A 23,047-nucleotide genomic window follows, 5' to 3' on the forward strand; every position below is an offset into this window, starting at 1 on the left:
TTAGACTATAAGAAGTCTTTCTTACACTAAGCACAATATTGATATGAAGGCTTTAATATTTTTAAGTTGTTCAAGTCTTGCCTGTTTACTGTTAAAATGTGATCAAAATATACACCAATTAAGTCATTATATTCTGTGTGCCGTTTGTTTCAAAACATTTGCGCTAATTTTTCGTTTTCACTAGCTGTTTTCCTACTCCTCCCCTTCCTTCTTTCTGATTCTCTCTTGAGAACTGCTGTTTTAAAAACAGAATAGGGAAGGTAAGAACACTGGGGCCAAACAGCATGTGTTACTTTGTTTCTAATTATGTGACTTACAAACTTTGACATGGGTAACTTACTCTTATTCATCTGTAAAATAGAGATAATTGTGCGTGGAATTTATGCCCATGGCCTTTTGGGGTATCTGCATGTAATAACTGCAGATATACTTGGTGCTAACTAGTGGTATTTCACCAAGTGTCTCTCAAAAATTTCCTAGATCAGACTGACCTGTGAACACGTCTCTTGGGGAGTGTGCTGATTATTAACTGATACAGGAGGGCTCAGCCCACTGTGGGCAGCACCAGCCCTAGGCAAGTGATCCTGGGCTGGATAAGAAAGCAAGCTAAGCATGAGACTGAAGTGAGTTGGCCAGAAAACAGCATGCCTCTAGGTTTCTGCCTTTGAGTTCCTATTCTGACTTCATGTCCACGATGAGCTGAGACCTAGTAGAGCCTAATAAATCCTTTCCTCCAATATGCTGCCTCTTGTCATTGTTCTATCACAGTATCAATCATCAAACCAGGACACATTTCGAAAAGCTATTCAAGTTCTGCTCACCAACATGTTCTCAAAAATTCACTTTCGTCGCCGGGCGGTGGTGGCGCACGCCTTTAATCCCAGCACTTGGGAGGCAGAGGCAGGCAGATCTCTGTGAGCCCATGGTCTACAAGAGCTAGTTCCAGGACAGGCTCCAAAACCACAGAGAAACCCTGTCTCAAAAAAAAAAAATTCACTTTAGTTCCTGCTTTATATTTCATCACACATAGCAACACAAGTCACTTTCAAGCAGCAGGGCCTTGTTCCAGAGTTAAACAAATGTGTGAACTTGGGCAGAAGTAGTGATCTTTGTCTAAGCTGTAAAACTCTCTGAAATGCAAAAGCATCTTCATGAACACAAGGAATTTGAATAACAATGTAGCTGTTGAGCCAGAATGAGTTTGAGTAGCTGAAAACAATACAAGAACATACTTTAGATATGATTTTTTTTCTCATCTATTAAATTAAGGCGCTGGATTCATTGGTTCATCTCCAACATCCTTTGTACATATAAATTATTAGAAATAGCTAACCCTAACTTTTTAGCTATTTCTTTTTTTGCATTAAAACCTTTCAAGTGCTCTCAGTGGTTCCCTAGTGGCTTGAGAAAGCATTGTGTTGATAGCAATGCACTATCACTTTATTCTAGTTTTATCTCTTTTGTCATTACAGTAGATCATTCTCAATCTCATGAGAATGTTACCCATTGTCAGACAATTAGTGAGGTTCTCCCCCTTATATCTGGCAACCTGAGAAGCCAGAAACGCCAGGGCGCATTCTGAAGCTCGCATTGATGTATTTTTGTTCACATGTTGATAGTATCTGTAGTTGCTCATAAAAGGAGTCACATCTGTTCTCAATTAGGTTTTTCTTAGGGGCGGATAATGGAGTGATTTGAGGCTCCTGATAGAGTCTGCAATATGTCTTTCTCAACAAATATTGATATGATACAGGATAATGTCTTTGTGAAAATCCCATAAATGTTTCGTTGATGAATTGGAAGTGATATTAAATGTGTCTGATATCCGATTATGTTCTACAGCATCTGAGCATATTTTCCCTAGGAAAATGCTTCTGCTTTAGAAAGGCCGCCATTTTCCAAAGAATGCTTAGGACTCTGATATGTCTCCAGTAATGTATAATCTCACTACATTGTATTCCAAAGATAGATATATTTGTGGAAGCATACGGAGATAAACTGTTAACCTACTGGGGGATATGCATAAAAATGATTTTACTTCTGTTTCTACTTAATGGAATTACTTCTTCATTAATCTTGAGGTGCAGTGAAATGTTTTGGTTTTGTTTTGTACTTCGCTAAAAATATTTCTTAAACTTAGCGTGTAAGAAAAGGGTTTCATTCTGACACTGTCTCATTCACCATGCTAACACCATCTCTTGTCCCTACTCTCCTCCCACTGATATCCCTTTCTCAATGATACTGATTCTGATAGAATGTCTTATGTGAATATACCTTAACTCTGATTTTTCATATGAGAATTAATGCATGCCACTTATCTGTCATTTCCCGTTTCCTCTCTCATTTCACTCTCCCATTAGGTCCTTCCTTCCGTCCAAATAGTCCCCTTTTTACTTCCATGTCTTACAGGCTTTTTCTTTTAAAATCTAGATTATATGTATTTATGATTTCACTTGGTATGATTTCACTTGGTATAATGATCTCAAGTTATAAACATTTCCTTGTCAATAACTTTTTTCACCTGAAGAAGATTCCAGTGTGCATAAGTACCACATTGTCTTTATCTATCCATTTTCTAAATGGTATATAGGCTTGTTATAGAGCATGGTGATGGTGACCAGCGCTACAATGAGTATAGATGTCCAGGAATCACTGAGATATGCTTATTTAGATTTACTTCAGCTATATACTTAGGAGTAGGCCATATGGTCATTAGATCATATGGTGGTTCTATGTTTTAGGATTTTTAAAAAAGAATTGCTATGCATATTATATATATTATATCTATTCATGTTATATATTTAAAAGATATTTATAGAGCCTAACTGACTTACAATCTCCCCAGCACTCCTTTTCCTGCCTCCTTGACAGATGTGAGAGAATTTTAGTGGTACTTGCTTCCTAAGCCTTTTCCACTTTTCAGTTGAGAACCAGGCATGATCATGCTGGTCTTTCCTGTAGCATAGATGTTCTGATGGTTTGCCCATCTTTTCCCCTTGTTAGACTGTAGATAGGTTTTTATTATTGCTTAAATTTATTGATTGCTTTCCAAGACACTAAATCAGTCCTTTGTGTTTGCTGGAGCAAAGCAAATCTTTATGGCCCTTTTCATAAAAGTGTCAACACTGATTATTACCTCATCTGTTTTAGAGATGTCAAATATTAGTTATAATTGGCCTGGTTTCTGTGGTCATGTGGGGAGTTTGATGAACAGACCCAGTTCTACCTTCATCTTCATTTATGAAAGATTGCTAAAGACTCTTAATATAGCAGTATTTGCTTCTTTGAAAACTTGTGTTGTTATATTTATAATTTCATATAAAAATACAGGTGCTTTATGAGGTTAAACATGAAGGAAATATATTATTTGATTTATGGAACACATGTTCTTTTGAATTCATTTATGATAGCATGACAAAGTTTTCTCTGAAATATGCCACTTTCACTCCTCAAGAGGAGCTTTGTGAAGAAATCCAAAGGTCTTAGCTTAACTTATGAACACATATTTATGAGGGGCTTCCAATGTCACTGTTCTTTTACATTTTTTGTCCATCCTTTTTATTTATTTGTTTCTTCTATGTGACTTTTACATCATGGATCTTGATCCCATTCATTCACTCTTCCTCTAATCTCCCCTCTGCCGCTGAAACCCAGCCCCAAACAAAACAAAATTCAAGAGAAAAAAAGGAGGAAAATAAAATGGAAAAAATAAAAATAGAGAAGAATTTTAAAATCTCATATTGGAAGCTGCAGTGCAACCCAACAAGTCACGTTGCATATCCCCTTGTTCATGCATCTCTACTTGCAAGTGTTTATTGCAAAGAGTCATTAGTCTGGTTGAAGGCCTCTGGTCTCCACTACAGGAAGATGTCAGGCACCCACTAGAACTCTTCCTGGACATCCCACTGCCACCCTATGTTGTGGAGATTCTGCAGCATTGGGTCTGTGGGTCAGGTTCCTTCACGTGTTCCAGCAGATCATAGATGGAGTTGATGTTGACAATCCAACATCATAGCTCTGGGTCTGGGTCTTGGCAGCTGTAGGGTTGGTCTACCACATGGGAAATGGTGACGGCTCTTTCATGGTCACAACTTCAGGGCTGTCTCTCCCACACCTGTGCTAACAGGGTTGGCTCTATTGTGCTGCGCAGGTGAGGTTGCAGGGCCTGCTCTCCTGAGTGTTGCAGCTGGTGGGGGTCAGGGATGATGCTCTCCCACTTGCCACAGGTGTCGATGAATGGGAGTGGCTCTCCGCTGCCCATGCTGCCCAGATGGGTAATGGGGACAGATCTTCCAGTTCTTTTACACTTTTATTAATGAACAAATGAACTGTTTTAGTGGTGTATATGCATACATACAAACACACACACATATGTATGGACACACATACATAATTGCACTTGGTTCACAAATTCTCACTCATGGTCTTCCTATTTTTTCCATTTCCTCTCTTATTTGTCTTTTTATGCCCCTTATAGGCTTCTTTCTGCTTTTCTGTCATATACACACGAATGTGTGTGTATTTAAAACTAGAGTCTACATATGGAAAAACAATCAGTATTTGTCACTCCTTTCTTCATTATCCTTTCTTCTCATTTCCATCTATTTTTATTCATCAACTGCTTAGACCTTCCATTTTCATGCAGTGTGTGTGTGTGTGTGTGTGTGAGAGAGAGAGAGAGAGTTTGCATACACGTGTGTGTATACAGTATACATTACTAGCACATATGTAAGCATGTGATATTTGTCTTTAAATTTGGCTGATTTACATTACACGATGATCTTCCAGTTCCTTCTATTTTCTTGAAAACAGCATAATTTTAGTTGTTTTACTCCTGAGTAAAACTCCATTAGGTATGCATAGTGCATTTTCTTTTTCTGTTCATCTGAGCTACAGTGAACAGTATTGCAATGATCACAGATCTGCATCATCTCTGGTATGTGCTGCTTCGGATTCTTCAGCTGATCGTTTATTTGAACATTGCCCTAGATGGAGTCACTCCTGTTCTAGTCTATCTGTAGTATTTTTGTACATTTGCTCATACCCTTCCTGCTACCTAGTATGAACTTGCCTTTTTTCTTTATTTATTGAAACCACATGTCTTTCATAGATTGTTTTATTTGCCTATGGCATTTTTATTGAATCGTAACCAGAGAAAGGAAAGAATATTTATTTGGGAGAAGAGCAAGCTAATATTTTAGTGTCAGCTATGTCGGAGTAGTGTGCGGGTGCTTCCACATTTCAGCACGCATACCTTGTCTCCTCCTGCATCCTCTTATTTAAGAAAAGCATCATGCTGGCAGTGGTAATGGCATGTTCATAATCCTATCATTTTGCAAGAGGAAGCGGAATGATCAAGAGGTATAGCAAGACTTAATTCTATAGTAAGTTCAATTGAGACCGGGATACCTGAGACATTATTTCAACAAACAAAAGACATAATTTTTATCATTATATTGGTTATAGCCAATCTCTTTACCATTAATACACAAGCCACCTTTAATATTTGTATCACACACCACCTAGTTTTAGATACAAACAAAAATATTTGTGATTTTTAATTATGGAGCTGTAGCATGTGTATGTGGGAAAAATAAATGATTTTTAATAAAATCAAAAATTCAGTAGATACTAGTGCAGAGAATAAATATTGAATAAAATTAAGTCCACCAATACAAAGTACCCAGGAGAGAACTTTAGACAGCATACATTTTTTTTAGAATGAACATAACTCTCACGTTGCTAATTATACTAATATGTCTTTCTCTTTTTTTTTTTTTAATACTTTTTAGGGGAAAAAACAAGGAGAATGAAAAGGATGTTATAGGAAATAAAAAGTGTTCAGTATCGATGCTTGATTAGTTTACGACTACTTGCACTGAAATATGAGAAATGTTTTTAAAAACTTCCAGTGCTTTATCTTTGCTTAGGAGTTAGTTCTGTTCAGTCTTGTGCCTAATTACAAGGAGGTCTAAGACATGGAGGGGTATGTCAGACACTGATATGATGTAGATAAACGTGACTGTGGCTGAGAACTGATCGAATTAGGATTGGTTAATCAGTACCGAGCTAGGCCCACAGCATTTGTCTACTGGGGGATTGTGCTTGTTGTTAGACTAGTAGGACCTACTGGGGCCACTTTAATACTGTTTACAACGGTAAGGCTGCCCAAATTCCGTTTGGCAGTCTGCTGCACTGGTGTAGTTTCCAAACTGTGCCTAGCATGAATAAAATCCTGAACAAATCAGTTCTTTTTAAAAACAGGTTATCTTCGTTTCTCTTCACATTCAGAGGAATATTCCTAACGCCCCTATGGGTGCTTCGTCATGGTGTTTAACCCTGAAGTTTAACTGTCAATACCAATGCAAGATGGAAATCTTGGCACTGGAATGCAGGTTAAACTAGCGTTTTGTTTTGGGAGCACAGCACATTGAGGTAGAGGCAGGAGCATTTTTTTAAGATGAGCAGTTAGCTAAGCTTCATGCATGCGCAGGAAGAACCTGCTTCCCTGAGCCCTAGCTGGGGTAACCTACAATTGTCTCAGGCCGCCATTCACGCCTTTCTTCTCCTCTCCTAGGTGCTGAAGTGGGTGGAAGAAGCAGTGCAGGCCTCCAAGGTTCACCTCTTATCCACCGATCATTTGCAGCAGGCAGTAAATACTTGGAAAATCCCCTTTGATCCCAGCCTCAAAGAAGTTACCGTGTCCCTGAGTGGTCCTTCTCCCGTGATTGAAATCCGCAATCCCTTCGGTGAGATGAATCAAACGCTGAGTATTGAATACGAAGAACGGGGACGGATGGTTTTTGCACACTTTTTCAGTTAATTCTAGCTTTATAAATAAGTTCAAAGCGTTTGTAAGTGACTGCAGATGTCTGAAAAGACAGTGTTATTAGTCTTGAGTGTTTCTGAATTAACATGAGAATTAACAGGTTAAGATTTCTCATATTTAAGCCGGGCGATGGTGGCGCACGCCTTTAATCCCAGCACTCGGGAGGCAGAGGCAGGCGGATCTCTGTGAGTTCGAGACCAGCCTGGTCTACAGAGCTAGTTCCAGGACAGGCTCCAAAGCCACAGAGAAACCCTGTCTCGAAAAACCAAAAAAAAAAAAAAAAAAAAAAAAAGATTTCTCATATTTAAAACAGTTACAGTCTTGAAATTTATTGTAGCTAAATTAGCCACATGAAAAAAATATTTAAATACTGTATTATAGTGATTTATGTAACACTTTATATAATAATATACTAAGTATCATTATTTCAGGACTGGAGGTTGAGCCCAGGATCTGATACATGCTTCTTTAGTGCCTTACCTCTGAAATATGTCCTCAGGTCAATGTTTTAATTTGTATATGTTTTATAGTAATTTTCTGTAAAATTTAACGTTCTATGTTAATTTTTTTAATGAATCACTAAAATACCGATTTCTGAAAATAACTTTTCACTGTCATTTTCTAGAAAGGTTTAATCTTAAAGAACATGGTACCTGAAAGTCAAGTTTAATGGCGAGAGAGATGGCTCAGTGGATGATGTGCTTGCTGTAAAAGCACAAGGGCTTGAGTTTGAATACTTAGATCCTACATAATGAGCTCAGTATGGTAGCACAGGACTGCAACCCCAAAACCCCCAGGGCAGGATGCGAGGCAGAGAGGAGAACACCTGAAAACCAGGGGGAAGGGTATGGGCAGCGGTGGCAAATAACACGAGAGACCCTGCATCAAAATATCAAGGGGAAAGACCGGGGCTGACACCTGAAGTGGCCTCGAACTCCATTTGTGTGCCTGTGTTCACATCAGACACATGCACATACATCACACGCACACACACACACACATCACATACATCACAAACACCCTCCACATACATCTCACATACACCACACACACCTATACATCTCATACATCCACACCCACATACATACCTATCACATGCATACAAATACGACACACATACATATACATACATCGCACACACATGCACAAATAAATAAATTCATAAAAATTTAGGCTAGTGTTAAATTTCAGTGGCGGAGCACTTGTCTAATCCGTATAAGATTCTCGCCTTAATCCCCAGTGCTGCCAAAAGAAATTCTATTCTTAGTAAGCGGATGAAAGTTTTAAATTACTTTTCCCTCACTTGTACTTTCTGATGAGATTTTCCTGGTTCTACTGCTGGTTGAAAACGGTGAGACTCACACTAAGGAAGCAAACCTGGAAATGAAGGAAGCTCAGCTTCCCTCGCATTTGAACTACGCGTACCTGCTGGTTCTCATGGTTTTCTTTCTATGGTAGCTTTGGTATCCAGTGTGTGTCTTTTCTCTGCTCATGAGTATTTACAAAGGCAAAGGAGGAAACCGTATTTTTATTTGCACCATAGAAGCAAGTATTCTTTTAAGAGTGTGAAATAATCCCTGTAAGCCTATGAAATATTGCCCAGAGTCCCTCACCCACACTAACAAACACTGAAATTTACAAAGTAAAACCTCCTTTTCCAGGCTTGTGGAGAGCTGGCCTCAGCGGTGTGTTTGCCTGCCGCAGCCGCATTCCGCCCACTGTAATAGCTCCCATGCTGCCCCAGAAAGCTGCACGCATTGCGTCATGTTCCTACTGCTTTAAAGATCCTCTGGGCTCACAACGATAGTCAGTCGTTTGATTATTTAAAATACATACCCGAGTAAATAGACCACTGGGGAGCCAGAGGTGAAGACCTGGGCCCCGTTCCATTCTATTTCTTTTCCTTCTTAGATCCCAACTAGTAGTTATTGGGAGTAAATTTGAGGCAGAACAAAGATGCATTTTGTTACAATGCTATTCTTCAATTATCCTTCGAAAGACAAGTCTTCCCCTGCACCAGTGGAAAACTGGTTAAGGTCTTGCACTTTGTGTAGAGACTCGCTCAGGGTGCTCACATTAGTAATTGACCTCCAGAAAGACCGGTATCCTGGTTCGTGTTCTGCCTCTATGCAATCTCTGTGTCTCTGGTGACTGCGTGTAAAGTCTTAGTAACATTGCAATTGTGCTCTGGGCTGGCTTTAGAAATAGATGACAGTTTATCAAATGCTATTCTCACTTTACTAGCAGACACATAACAAATGTTACTTCAGTTGCAGTGTCCAGATGCCTACAATTAATTATATTTTGGATACAAATAAAAGAATATTTTGAGCTATGGACACAGATATCTGTTAAAAAATATATGCACATATTTAGTAAAAAAATCTTTGTGTTATTTGAAATCTGATTATACTCTGAAGCTTGTTTATTTGAAATTGCCTGATTTCTTTACCAGGAAGAAAAATTACACTTTCTACCTTGGTTTTGTCTTTTAGGGAAGCTGATAAAAAAGGGATTTGGCTTGAATGAGCTGTTAAATATCCATAACTCTGCCAAAGTAGTGAATGTCAAAGAGCCAGAAGCTGGAATGTGGACAGTGAAGGTACTGTTACTACCCAGTCTGTTTGCTATTTTATTTTTAAGTTGGCATGCTTTATGAAGTATATAAAATAGCTTATTTATATATTCTTGCAATCATGAAGAACACTTTTAATGAAAGTCCACGTGTGGGAGGTCTTGAGCACATGAGCTGGGTAGTGTTGTTTTGATGGCTATGAACATCAATGATGTTCTGGAACAAGAATTAAAGTATTTGGGCAGTTTTCTTATCACCAAATCTGTGGACTAATGGTACCATCCATTTCTTGCTTCCAAAATCAGCAGATGTACAGCCAGTGGAGAACAATAGGGCTGTGGTCTCTGGTTGGAATTGCCTGGGATTGAGCAAAATTCACAGGCTGGACTGCTAGCAACCAGAACTTTGATATTCTTTGCAGTCCTCCTCTCTCACATGAAGGTGGTAGTTCTATACACTACAGGATTGGCCGGAGATGAAAGTAGGCTCATATATAAGAAATAGTGCACTTTCTCTTACAAGGCTGCTACTGTTGATTAGATATACAGTCATTATTTTCTTTAAAAAAAAAAAGCATTTGTTTTCTTGAATTATCGGAAGGGATATATAGTCAAGGTGGAGGTAAGAAAGTAACGTACAGCCAAAATTTGGGATACTATAAATCAGAGATGTGATTTGTTTTTGTTGTGGGTTATGTGTGTAACTGACTGTGGTGGGCAATCTGAGTGATTGCCCGTGTTTCTCAGACTTTTCATTATGTTCTGGCCTCCTTCTAGCTCAGGTGTCTGTGTTTTTATGTGTGAAAGGCTCTCCCTGAAAACAGGAAAAGGTTGTTCTGCTGAGGCGTTAACACGTCTCAGAAACAGCTTTCGGACTAGAAAGGCATAAAATCACTGCAAACGCTCACCACAGGAGAGGGCTTAGCAGAGTTCGCCTCCTCGGTGTGTTTTCCTGCACACTTTTCCCTCCATAGTCCTTGTGAGCCTACCTACAACAATGTTTTTCTCTTTCTTCACCTCAACTTCCCTAGCTAATAAAATGAACTTCACGGGACCCCCAAATTACAGGGTGCTGTGAATGTACAAGCATGTTGGGTGGAGCAGCACAGGATTTCAAGGAGAACTTTCCATGCCAGGCAGATTTTTGATTTTCAAAAAATATGTACATTAATTTTCTCCTTGTAAGAAATTACATTTTGTAGGGTAACTCTCTTAAAGTGCCAGACTTTTCTTTATTCTCAGAGAACTATGCCCTGCAGGGATGCCATAAGGGGTAGAACAGATTTGGGGAATAGACAATCTTGAGTGAGAGTACACAGGCACAGGCAATGTAAATACAACCTAGCACTATATCAATGAATGGGTCATAAATGGTCACACCTGTTCTAGTTACTCAGTTCCTTGCACACAGTAGGCACGCAGTATATGTTGGATTCCTTGATGTCAGCAATGAAGTGTCTTTCTACTGTGGTATTTTGAATAAACATAGCGTTATTTTGATCAATGTGCCCAAATCATGACTCAGGTTGAGTCTTTTTTCTTTCCACAGTAGGAAGAGCTATGAGAATCTATCTAGTCTCTGTATCCCTCAATTGTTTTAATTTAAGCATGACCTAAGCTAGCAGTGCCCTAAGTTGGCAGTCAGGTATTCTGTTGCCACTTTCTGAATCATAACAATAAGCTGTCCGTTGTTGACTGGGAGATATATGCAAGTGATACCAATTTATTAGGAGTTTATTCTGGGGCATTTGAACTTGGTTCCAGACAATTTGGATCGCTACCAGTGGTTTTTCCTCTAGTAAATCTCTCGCCTAGAGGAATGATCCGACATGACTGCAGTTAGTCTTGTGCTTGACATGTCTATTTATTCAGTCGTCAATTTTTAGTGTTTGCTTTTGGCCACATTTCATACTATCTGCTCAGTGTGCCTTATGAGCACTTAATTGATCATTAAAACGGGGGCGTTCTAAGGGTTATCCTGTAAGCAGGGAGAGGGAGAAGAAGATGACGAGGCAGTGAAGCCTCTGTTTAGACAAGTGTCTATGCTCAGTCTCCTATCATTAAGGGAATGCTAAAAAGGCACGGTTATCTATTATCACATTTTCCAAAATTTATTCTAATTCTCACAAAAGAACCTCCACTGCTGCTCAACACCATTTCTGGTTTACAGTTAAGCAAAACATAAGCCTTGAAGTGCAATTTACACACAATAAAATTATTCTTCTCCTATGTGAAATGCCAGGAGAATGTATCAGCATGATTAAAAATAGACTTATATCTACTGACATAAATATTACTACTGACATTGGGTCTCCCTTTTAGACAGCTGGTGAATGACAAGCGTTCTACATGTGTGCTTTCTCAAGAGGAGAACTGAGATTAGATAGTGTATCCTGCGTGCTATCTCCTTCGCACTATGCTATCTGGAAAATGTCTGCTCTGTCAGGCAAATTAATAATGACTTTGAAATGTTTCAAATAACACGTTAGTCCAAGTATGAAAAACAGTATGTTTTATGACCATAAGATGTTGGAAGACCTTATGGTTTGGCCTCGACCACTCTTCTGGTTATCTTGTATCTCTTACGTTGACCCTCCAGTCAAATTTAATTATTTAATTCTAAGCTGCTTCCATTATTCCCACCTGGCTGTGCCTCATGCTTTTTGTTTTGTTTTGTTTTGTTTTCAAGACATGGTCTTACTACATAGGGCTGGCTACCCTGGCACTCACTATGTAGACTGGGCTGACCTTGAACTCATAGAGGTCTGCCTGTTAGGATTCTTTAATCCTCTGTCACTGCAACACCCTGCTTTTTTTCTTTCCTTTTCTTTCTTCTAGCAGTTTCTTCTCCCTAGAATGCTGTTCCTTTCATTCTGACTTGTAACTATCCCCCAAGATTTGACTCAGATGCCAGCACTTTCATCAAGTCTTGTCAAATGTGCCCTAAAATACCATCTTTTTACTTATGGCTGTCTATACTTCTCTTAGATTAATTTTTCTATTATATCATATTTATTTCTGTAGAGATTTTTTCTCTCTAGTTATTGTAATTAGAGTATAATCACCAGAGAAGCCACAGTACCCAAAAACTATATAAATATTTATGAATAGAAATTAATATTTACTCTGATGGTATCTAAGAAAGTGGCAGTTTAGTCAGTCTACAACTCATGAATTGGGATGGAGGACTTTAATGTACCCATTCTTTAAATGCTACTGGAGTGGCCTTTTCATTTCTTTTGTTCTTTATCATGCAAACTCTACTGTGAAGTTTTGGGGCACATTTTTTCTTATTAAATTTTTTCATTTATTTTACCTATCAACCACAATGCTCCCTCCCTCTTCTCTTCCTGTCCCCTCCCCCACCTTCCATCTACCCCTCCCTCCAACCACTCCTCCTCCATTCAGAAAGGGGCAGGCCTCCCATGGGAGTCAACAAAACATGGCATATCCACATTGACTCTGGAATAATAAGATCCTCATTGGGTTATTACAGAAAAAAATTATGGCATATCAAGTTAAGGAGGTACCAAGCTCCTCCCCCTGCAGCAATACTGAGAGAGGAATCCCAGCATACGGAATAGGTTCCAAAAAGTCAGCTCGTGCACCATGGCCACGTCCTGATCTCACTGCTAGGGGCCCCACAAACAGATCAAGATACACAACTAACATCCTCAAGCAGAGGGCCTAAGCCAGTGCCACGCAGACTCTCAAGCTGTTGGTCCAGAATCTGTGAGCCCCTGCAAATTTGGGTTGGCTGTTGCTGTGGGTTTCCCAGTCATGATCTTGACCCCTGCTTTGCTCATACAATCCTTCCTCCCTCTCTTCAACTGGACTGCCAGAGCTCAGCCCAGTGCTTGGCTGTGGATCTCTGTGTCTGCTTCTGTCAGTTACTGGATGAATGTTCTATGATGACAATTAGGGTAGTCATCAATCCAATTACAGGAGAAGGCCAGTTCAGATGCCCTCTCCACTATTGCTAGAAGTCTTAGCTGGGGTCATCCTTGTGGGTTCCTGGGAGTTTCCCTGGCCCCAGGTTTCTCCCTAACCCCAAAATGGCCCTCTCTATCAAGATATCTCATTACTCTCCTCGTCCATCCCATCCCCAACTCAACCCATCCAATTTGGGGCACTTTTTTTTTCACAGACAATGAGTCAATTTATTTGTCTAATCATATGAATGATGCAAATGTTTTAACTTGCCTCTGATGTAGGTAAAACATTCTGAACAGAAGTAACTGAAAAGAACACAACATTTTATTAAAAACAGGAGAGAAAGCTGTTTTATGTCCCCAAGTTTCCATTTATATGGAAACTACAAGTCCTGTATCTTATTTCTGAAAAGCAATATGAATTTTCCATTCAGACAGCTGTAGCTAATATATAGCTACATAGAATATAAGTCTATTACCACTGAAATTCCCCAGGCCAAGTTTTGTTTCCTTCTACTTAAGGGAAACTCCCTATGACGATATTAAATAATAGATTTAGATCAAAAATGTTTCTATTAGCCTAGGATTATCAGTGTAATCATTTGTAATTTAACACATCCCCTGGGGTATGTTTTCATTAAGAAAATTTGGATAAGCTGTCCCTAGATAATCCCCTAAATACAGAAGAGAATATTCCATATCACATGGCTATATTGAGATTCTAGGACTGGAAGAAATATTTTGGTTTAGATAGTTATATTATTTTTCAGTGCACACTAATGCATTTTCTACAGGATAATATGGTTGCCTAAATAAGACACGTACAATAACAACACCAGTTCACAAGGCCCTACCCCTAGATGAAGAGCTAGAGGCAATAATGTCTGTTGAAAGAGGGGACTCAGTCTTCTCTAGGGATCAGTTCCCTAACAGGGCGGACAGCTATAAACACAGTTACAAAGGAACTCAAGAGACTGTATTGATATCTACACACATTTATGTTTTTGAAAATCCAAAATTGTAGAGTTTCCTTTTTGTTTTCACGAAACGGCTTAATAACACTCCCCAACTCTTTTAGCAGAAAGGATCATTAGCAACCTATAAAAGCTACAGCCCAAGACTACCTAGAAATTTTTTTCCTAAACTCCTAGCTGTGATCTTTGATACTTTCGAAGGAGCAGTGAACTTGGAATAAATGACACTTGTGTCTACTGAGTAATGTTCTGTCTGTAATGGATGTGCTATGTTAGCATCCTGGATGGGCCTTAAAGGTAGGCAGGTATTTAGCAAACCATCACCCTTAAACCAGGTAGATTCACCTGCAATCTACTCTGAGTGGCTAGGAAGATCTGAGTTTCAGTCCTAGGAGAAACTCCCCACCATTCGGGAAACTCTTTGTGGTCCTTGCTCTAGTGCCCTTCAGGGTCTTCCTTCATTCCTAGTAATCTCCCTTGAATTCTCCGGTCCACCCGTTCCTTCATTTTGCCATATTATCTTTTAAAGGAAAGGTTACGTATTCACAATTTGCAGAACCCTGGTCTGTGTTTTTTTTTTTTTTTTGTTTCTGTTTTTTTTTTTTTTTTTGCATCAAGCCATCTTTACCAAACACAGACCTTGCTTCACCTGTCCTGGATGCTGGTATAAGAGATCCGTGAGGCTCCTTTAAGAGAAACTCAGCAGGAAGCAAATATTAAATCTTAAGACAGTGTCACGCTGTGGTGAGAAGCCAAGATTTGGCCACTGAATTAGAGTTCTGTCTCTGCAGTTAGCAAACCTTGTACATTTGGGAAAATTCTTTACCAACTTCGCGCCACAAAGTTGTCATCTTTATCCTGCGGATGGCTATGCTTTCTTTAGAAGGTCACAATAAAATTAAATAAACCATTGAAATTGGATATACCGAGACCACAGGAAAGATCCTCTGAAGCAGTATTAGTATCTCACCCTGGGAACTAAGTCCAAATTATTTATTATTTATGCACATGCTCATCACTTTAGTGCTTTATTTTATCCAGTATTTAACAGCAGCATCCCTTTAGCTGAGCAGGCTAACTCATCTTTCCTTTGTTTATTTCCATCACCGTGTTTATTGCATTAAATTAAGCATTCCCACTTCTCCATCTCTCTCCCCCAGTAGCCAGTGTGTGAGCTCTATGCTTTTCTCACATTTATATTTCAGCCCCAGGGACCATTGCTAGAACGCTGCGAGCTGAGGGTGCCGGACGATTAATATCTGGGAAATTGTCAGCTCTTGTGCTTAGTCTGGCAGTGATGTCACAGAGGCAAAGAAATGGGAGAGTATATATATTCTAAATATATAAATGCATTCTGCTCAATTTATATAATATTATTATTATATATATGATTGAGAAAAAGGAGGCCACAAATTTGAGAGAGAGCAGGGAGAGGATACATGGGAGAGGCTGGAGGGAGGGAAGGAAAGGGGAAAAATTTTATGTAATTATATTTTAATTTAAAATTAATAAAAAAGGAAAAGGAAACATCTTCTAGAATTGAACTTGAGTGTGTTTTGTTGGGGAAATTTTAGTTTCTTATTTCATTGGTGTCTGTTGAACATCTACTAATTGAAAATAGAGAACAAGGAAGTCCAGAAATTCGTGGAGCGTTTAGATTTACTCTAAGCTTCACTTACTAGCAACTGAAAATTACCGTACTTCCTGAGTTATACTTTAGAGCAGTCTACATGAGACGTGAATTGTAAGCTATGCATTTCTGAATGGAGAATCACAACTAGGTTGAGACAGAGTGCCTCAGTCAGAGCCGTGACTTGGGCACGTCAGTGGTAAACACTCTGTGGTTTGCCACACCAATGGCGTTGGCTGTTACCAGCTGTTGACTAGGCTTGTCCTTATACGTTTTAGACCTCCAGCAGTGGAAGACACTCTGTTCGCATCACTGGTCTCAGCACCATTGATTTCCGAGCTGGCTTTTCCCGAAAGCCCACGCTGGACTTCAAAAAAACAATCAGCAGACCCGTGCAAGGTTAGTATGTACGTGGCTCTTAAATCGGTGTAAGGAAGAGCTGTGCCTCAGCTGGAGGGGTGACTGTGTAGGTCTGTAGTATTCAATCCTGTTGACAAGGGCAGCATCTTTCTTTAACATGACTGTGGTTATTTCTTTGGTCCACTTCATATTTTGCAAAGTACAATCTAAGACCAGTGAATGAGCTCAAAGGGTTTTTTTTGTTTGTTTGTTTGTTTGTTTTTTTGTAAAAATGAAGACTCCCTGTCCCTGCTATAATCTTCTCAGTCAAAACTGCAGAAGTGGGGGCCTAGGAACATGACTTTTAGGTGAGCCCTCCAGTTGCCTCTAAGACTTAATTACATTTAGAAAAGCAGTTAGCGAATTTTTAATATTAATAATTTATAAACTGCTTGGTCAAGATGAAGTGCATATATTGCTAAAAATTAAAGGTACTATGATTTTTTTGTTTATTTTTGTTTTTGTTTTTTCGAGACAGGGCTTCTTTGTGTAACAGTCCTGGCTATCCTGGAACTCACTTTGCAGACCAGCCTGGCCTCGAACTCACTGAGGTCCTCCAGTCTCTGCCTCCCAAATGCTGGAATTAAAGGCATGAACCACCACTGCCCGGCCTCTATGTATTATTTTATTGTCAAAGATGACTCTTAGTGATTTTTAAACCTTGTTCTTATACCTACTTTATTCACCCATTATGGGCAAAGCTCAGGCCTATTGTGACCTTCAGAATTTTGTTCGGATGGTTGTTAACTTGTCTTTATTGCTCCAGTTTTAGTAATGATTAAAAAAGTGAATTCTTTAAAAGAAGCCACATAATCAACTATCACATAATATTCATAGTTATGAGTCGTACAAGAACAGTGAAAATACTGTGAGGTTATTGCCTAGAATGACCCAAGCATCTGTCTTGATGCGGGAAAGTTCTGCAGCTGGACCCTCAGTTTCGGGGCAGCGTGCAGTGCTCATGCCTACAGTGGGTATATGATGCTGGAGGAGCGCTGGCACTTTTTTCTCAGGTACCCCCCCCCAATTGCACACGTTTGTAAATGACAATGCATTTCTCTTTCAGGGGTCCCCACCTATGTGCTACTGAACACTACTGGAATCTCCAGTCCAGCTAGAGTAGATCGCCTCGAACTTCTGAGTATCTCAGGGGGGTCTCTTAAGACTATTCCTGTTAAACATTACCCAGATCGAAAACCTTACGGCATCTGGAATATTTCTGACTTCATCCCACCAGATGAAGCGTTCTTTCTCAAAGTGACGGGCTATGACAAAGATGGCTATCTCTTCCAGAGAGTGTCGAGTGTTTCCTTTTCCAGCATTGTCCCAGGTAAGACAATGTTTCACTCAACACTGGAATGTCGATAGCTTAGGAAGGCTATGCCATAAGGAAAAAATGAACTATAAAATAAATGTTAATATACTCATGCAGTAGCAAGGTTGGTGAGCATTACATGCAGATATCTTGGATTTTCTTTACTTTGATTTTTTTAGTCTGGCATATTATATATATGTTAGTATTTATGAAAATTAAAAAAATATATAAATATATCACTGCCCCTTCCTTTTATTTCTTCCAATCCTTCCCATGTTTGGCTTTACTTTTTCTTAAATAGATGGCTTCTTTTTCTTTGATTATTATTGGTACACACAGAAATAATAAATATATAAATACCACCTCTGAATCCATTTATTGTGCCTTTGATTTGTGTATATGGTTTCAGAGCTGACCCCTTTGTATTGTCTGGAGGGTTGTCCCTGGGAAAGACTGATTCTCCTTCTCTCAGAAGTCATTAGCTGACTTTAGTTTTTGTCTTGGGATGAGATCTAGTGAGACTTCCCCTTCTGCATTAGCATGTCTATGGGTATTGTCTTATTCAGGTTTTGTAGGCAGCCATACTGTTACAGTATCATGGACGTAGCTTTTCTGTCATTTCTAGGAGATACAGTCTTACAGCAGACTCTTTGGTGCTCTGAGTCTTACAGTCTTCCTACCCACTCCTTCATGGTGTCACGTGAGCCTGGGTTGCAGGCACTGTGTGCTTCCGATGTATTCTTTGGGGCTCTCACCCTCCATTCATCTTTACTTTACATCCAGCTGCGACTTTCTGTAATGGTTTAAGTTTGCTCTGAAAGAAGCTTTGTTTTTGTTTTATGTAAACACTTTTCTTTTATTTTTGAGATAATAATTCAATTATAGGATTTCTCCCTTCCCTGTTCTCCCTCCAGGTCCTCTCCTGTGGCCCTCTTTCTCTCCTTCATATTCATGGCTTCTTTTTTTCACTATTTGTGATTTCATGCATATTTAACTTTTAAGTAATACTTTCAGAGTTCTGTGTTAAGTCTTACTGATTATAGATTCCAGAATTTGGTAACTTTAATTAATGGGGAATTGTAGTACCCTTTCTATCCTCTGTTATCTAAACTGGCTAAACACTTACATGCAATGATCAAGCTCCATTTATCCCATGCATAGTGGACTATGGACAAATGGTGAGGACTCTACATTAGGTTAGTTGGTTGGTTAATTACTAAACTAGTTCCTGATGTATCTCCCATTACCTAAAGATATGGTTACTAGGCCATGGTAATAATGACTTGGAAGCATCAGGTTTCTGTTTATCTCTTCGTGAGAGACTTTAAATTGTTCCATTCTAAAACTTTAGACATGTAGCTTCAATCCTGCCCCACAAAAGTACAGAGAGATTGTTTACAAAGCTGGGCAGGAGCCAGCAACTTATCTTTTATGTATGAGGCTGAGATTTGGAAATCCAAGAGCTATTGTTTAATGACTGTACAATTGTGAGCACAGAACCAACCTTAAGATTTCTTCATGTTAGCATTCAAATGAGTTGACTTCATCCCTGTACTGAACGCATGAAATTTGTTGGATTCTTTAAAAAACACTTCTCATTATCCTCTTTAGGAAAAAAATGTTCTAAGATATGTGGATTCTTCTAGTATTTCTACATATTTGGAAAAAGAATTTCTTCTACAGTTAATGATATAATGTAGCTCATTCGATATTTTCTTCTAGCTTGGTAGTGGAGATAACTGTATATTTTAAAATCAATGGAGTCTTTAATGGGATGAGTATCATAGTGAGGACCTAAGGTGATATTCAGAAATGAATCTGCTTTGCATAAAGATAGTTAAACTAAATTTAGCCATTCAGATTCATTGTAATTCTGACGATTTATCAGAATCACTCACGTGTAACACTCATGGGTGGAGTCACAGACAATATGCACTATCGCTGTGACTATCTTACCTGTGTTCTTTCTTCCTAGATGCTCCCAAAGTCACAATGCCCACGAGAACCCCAGGATACTACCTGCAGCCAGGCCAGATCCTCTGTTCGGTTGAGAGTCTTCTGCCCTTTACTTTGAGCTTCGTGAGAAATGGAATTGCACTGGGAGTGGACCAGTATCTAAAGTGTGTGAATATTCCTTTCGGTAAAAGTGTGGAAATGTGATTCTGTCCTCTTTCCCTGACAAATCTCTTCTTTCCTGTGCCAACTTGGGATACAGCACTGAACAGGATGAACAGAAGCCTGGGCCCTTGATGGATCTCATGTTGTGGTGGAAGAAGACAGGAAACAGATAATAAATATACTATAATGATATAATAAATTCTAGAATACATTCCATATAACTCAGGTTTTATAGGGTCTGGTTTTTATATAATTTGAAGGTCCCAAGTTAAGCCAAAAAATATGGAATTATGAACTCAACGTTAGGTAGCTGACATCAGAGGACACTTTGCAAAGGAGAGCTCTGAAAACTTTAGCTTCATTGAATTTGGGCTAAAAATGTCTATGGCTTTTATTTAAAGTATGATGTAATAAGTGAACCTGATGGGTGTTATGACAAAACACAAATTAATAAATTAGAAATAGTAACACTTGGTAGGTTATTAACATGTAGGTTTTTAATTTCAAGTAGCAAATTCAAAACTGGATGAGCAGCTAGGAGTGTCAGAGCACATCTTTAATCCCAGTCCTTGGGAGGCAGAGGCAGGTAGATCTCTTGAGTTTGGGGCCAGACTGGTCTACAGAGTGAGTTCCAAGTGATCCAGGGCTACACAGAAAATCTCTGTCTGGAAAAGCCAACCAACCAACCAACCAACCAAATAAACAACAAGAATAACACAGGGTGAGAGGCATTTGAGCCTCTAAGAATGGTGAGAGAGGTCAGATCCTGGGAGAGAGATCACATATCCTGGGGAAATTTCACACATTAGCAAATGAAAATGCACTGAGGCCAAGTAGACTGGGCCAAAAAGGGAAGGCAGAAACGGGACCATTGCGTATGGATCCCAGCCAGCTAAGAAGAGAAGGGTGGAAGACAAGGACTGGGAGTGAGTCCACTGCGTGCTGAGAGTAGACTGGCAAGGCTCGCCAGGAGCAGGCACAGGAGTTGGCTAGAAGGTACCAACTCTGCCTTCTGAAGCTGCATGACCTTTTTACATAATAAATATAAATAATCTTATTGAAAATGTTACATACATCTTGGAAAAATGTTAGAAAAGTTATTGCTGGAAAATATATTGCCTTTGAGTTACTACAAAGCCTGACTCGATGTGGGAGTGAAAACTTCAGCCATCTTTTACACTGTTGATGCAATATTAACATAGCTCTATAAGATGTTAACTATTTGACAGTCTTCATTTATATAACCTCATTTTAAGCAATGCCTGTGGCTGAAAAGTTTCCCACTCCTACCAGCTGTCTGCTCCATACAGCACCTCCTGATGATTTACTAAGTTGCCTGTTTTATAACCAGCCACATAACAGAGCAGGATAGCAGATGATGGGGCCACATAACTAGCCGATGAAATAAAATAACTCTGCTTCCTGTTTAAATAGTGACAGTTTTCAAAGACACTTGAGATTCTTTATAAACATTAACTCATTGATTCCACACAAGTCCTGGGAGGTAAGCCACAAAAATTCATTTTCTCGTGTTTCCAGTGCTGTGGCCCTGAGATGGGGTAGGCCTTGCTGACATGTATTAAACCGTGAGTGATGATAGACTGATATTCTAATCCCACTTCACTTGCACGCCTTTGCCATAGATTCCCAGTAATATAAATTATGGGACTTAATCTTCTTTTGTGTCAGCCACTTTGGCCGTCGGAGAATGTCAGAGAAAAGTCAGCTTGCATTTACAGTGTACATATCTTCTGGACAGGCTCTTTGCCCTGTTCTAAAGTCTGTGTCTAGAGACCCTTTTCTTTATTTTGTTGTTTAGAATGTGTATGTCAACCAAGAAGGCTACATTGAAAAGAATTACTGAGTTAAACACATTGGCACGTGCCTTTAATCCCAGCACTTGAGAGGCCGAGGCAGGAGGACTGCGTGTTTGAGTCTGGCTTGGGCTACATAGAAAGACTATGTCTCAAAACTGTTGCTTTGCCTTCTTGTAGCAGGTTCCTAAATAAGAGGACTGTGAGTCAAGTATTGCTATGAAGAATATTCTTAATTAGTAAACTGGCTATGTACCCTTAGACAGAATGATTGTCATTCAACTTTTCTTTTAAAATGAAGGACTTGGGGCTAGATGAATTTTCATCTTCTGTTTCAAAATTTCCATAAATCCAAGGTTTGATGAATCCTAATATATGTTCAGCTCTGAACTAGGCATTGCACAGAGTACCTAAGATGTGAACATTCCAAACTATTACCTTCCTACGAGTAGATCTCCTAGAGAAGGGCATCTGTAAATCTGCACTTGGTACCTTGCTGTAAAGTGTTTGAGACCCAGTTTGAGTGTCCAGGGCAGTGCACAGTTAAGTGAGACTCTTTTTCCCCCTCTAAAACTAGAAAAAAGGACCATTGGTACACAGTTCGCACAGAGTGGACAGGAAACATTAGCTCAAGTATCCTAAGTTACGATAGTGCATAGAACAGTGGCTGTGTAGGTATCCTCACATTTGTAAATTACCTTGTGCCATAGTTTTGAACAGGATTCTCAACTCCAAACTGAAAGGTACAGGGAACGGGAGAAATTTCGTCAGTGTTTGTCAACTCAAGTATGTCTCTATAGCCAGAAAAAATATACTAAAGATGAATTCCCATTGCTACCAGTTATTGTCTCTCGTATATTTTTGCTCAGAATAGAGAAGCCTAATTATGTTTAAAATATAAAAGGTGTGAAATTTTAAGTTCAAATTTAATCTGTGGTTTTCACAACAGATTTTGTTTACATCATTCACTGGAAAAAGTTATTCAAAAGCAGATCATTGATCACTGCTTTCAGCTTTCTCTTCTTTGACAGATATTAAAAGCTTTCTCTTTTCCTGTCCCCAGAGAATCTGCTAATGTGAACTGGGATTTCCGAAAGGTCACGTTGTCTGATGAAGGCTTCTATGAGTGTATTGCTGTGAGCAGTGCGGGGACTGGACGGGCACAGACATTTTTTGATGTTTCAGGTAACTGTCCCCTGTCTAAGAGTGTCCCTATGGAAATGAGATGCTGATGGACTCCTAAGTTTATCCATTTCTCTTCATGATTATTTGTGATTATATATTTACTTTACCACATTGTGAACTCAGGTGTTGACTTCCCACCATTCTGCCTCTGTATCTTTTCCTGTACCACTCTTTACGGACTTGATTGATACCTTAGTTCCCTAACACTAAAAGGATAATAGTAGAGGAATGTCTATCCTATGGAAGACTGATCAATGTTTGTGGTGCATTCAGGGAG

At 39.2% G+C, this 23,047-nt stretch overlaps 1 protein-coding gene across 1 annotated transcript in view; it reads left to right on the forward strand.

The window, feature by feature from the left end:
- The window catches only part of Hmcn1 (hemicentin 1), a 456,088-nt gene that overhangs the window by 174,954 nt on the left and 258,087 nt on the right, over positions 1-23,047 (forward strand). The window contains exons 5-10 of the mRNA XM_057769675.1: positions 6,578-6,749; positions 9,325-9,431; positions 16,218-16,338; positions 17,405-17,668; positions 19,629-19,773; positions 22,649-22,770. Of these exons, the coding sequence (XP_057625658.1) occupies positions 6,578-6,749; positions 9,325-9,431; positions 16,218-16,338; positions 17,405-17,668; positions 19,629-19,773; positions 22,649-22,770 (931 nt within the window). The remainder of the gene's footprint in view (positions 1-6,577; positions 6,750-9,324; positions 9,432-16,217; positions 16,339-17,404; positions 17,669-19,628; positions 19,774-22,648; positions 22,771-23,047) is intronic.

Source organism: Chionomys nivalis, chromosome 5 (assembly GCF_950005125.1).
Source record: "Chionomys nivalis chromosome 5, mChiNiv1.1, whole genome shotgun sequence".
Lineage (NCBI taxonomy): Eukaryota > Metazoa > Chordata > Mammalia > Rodentia > Cricetidae > Chionomys > Chionomys nivalis.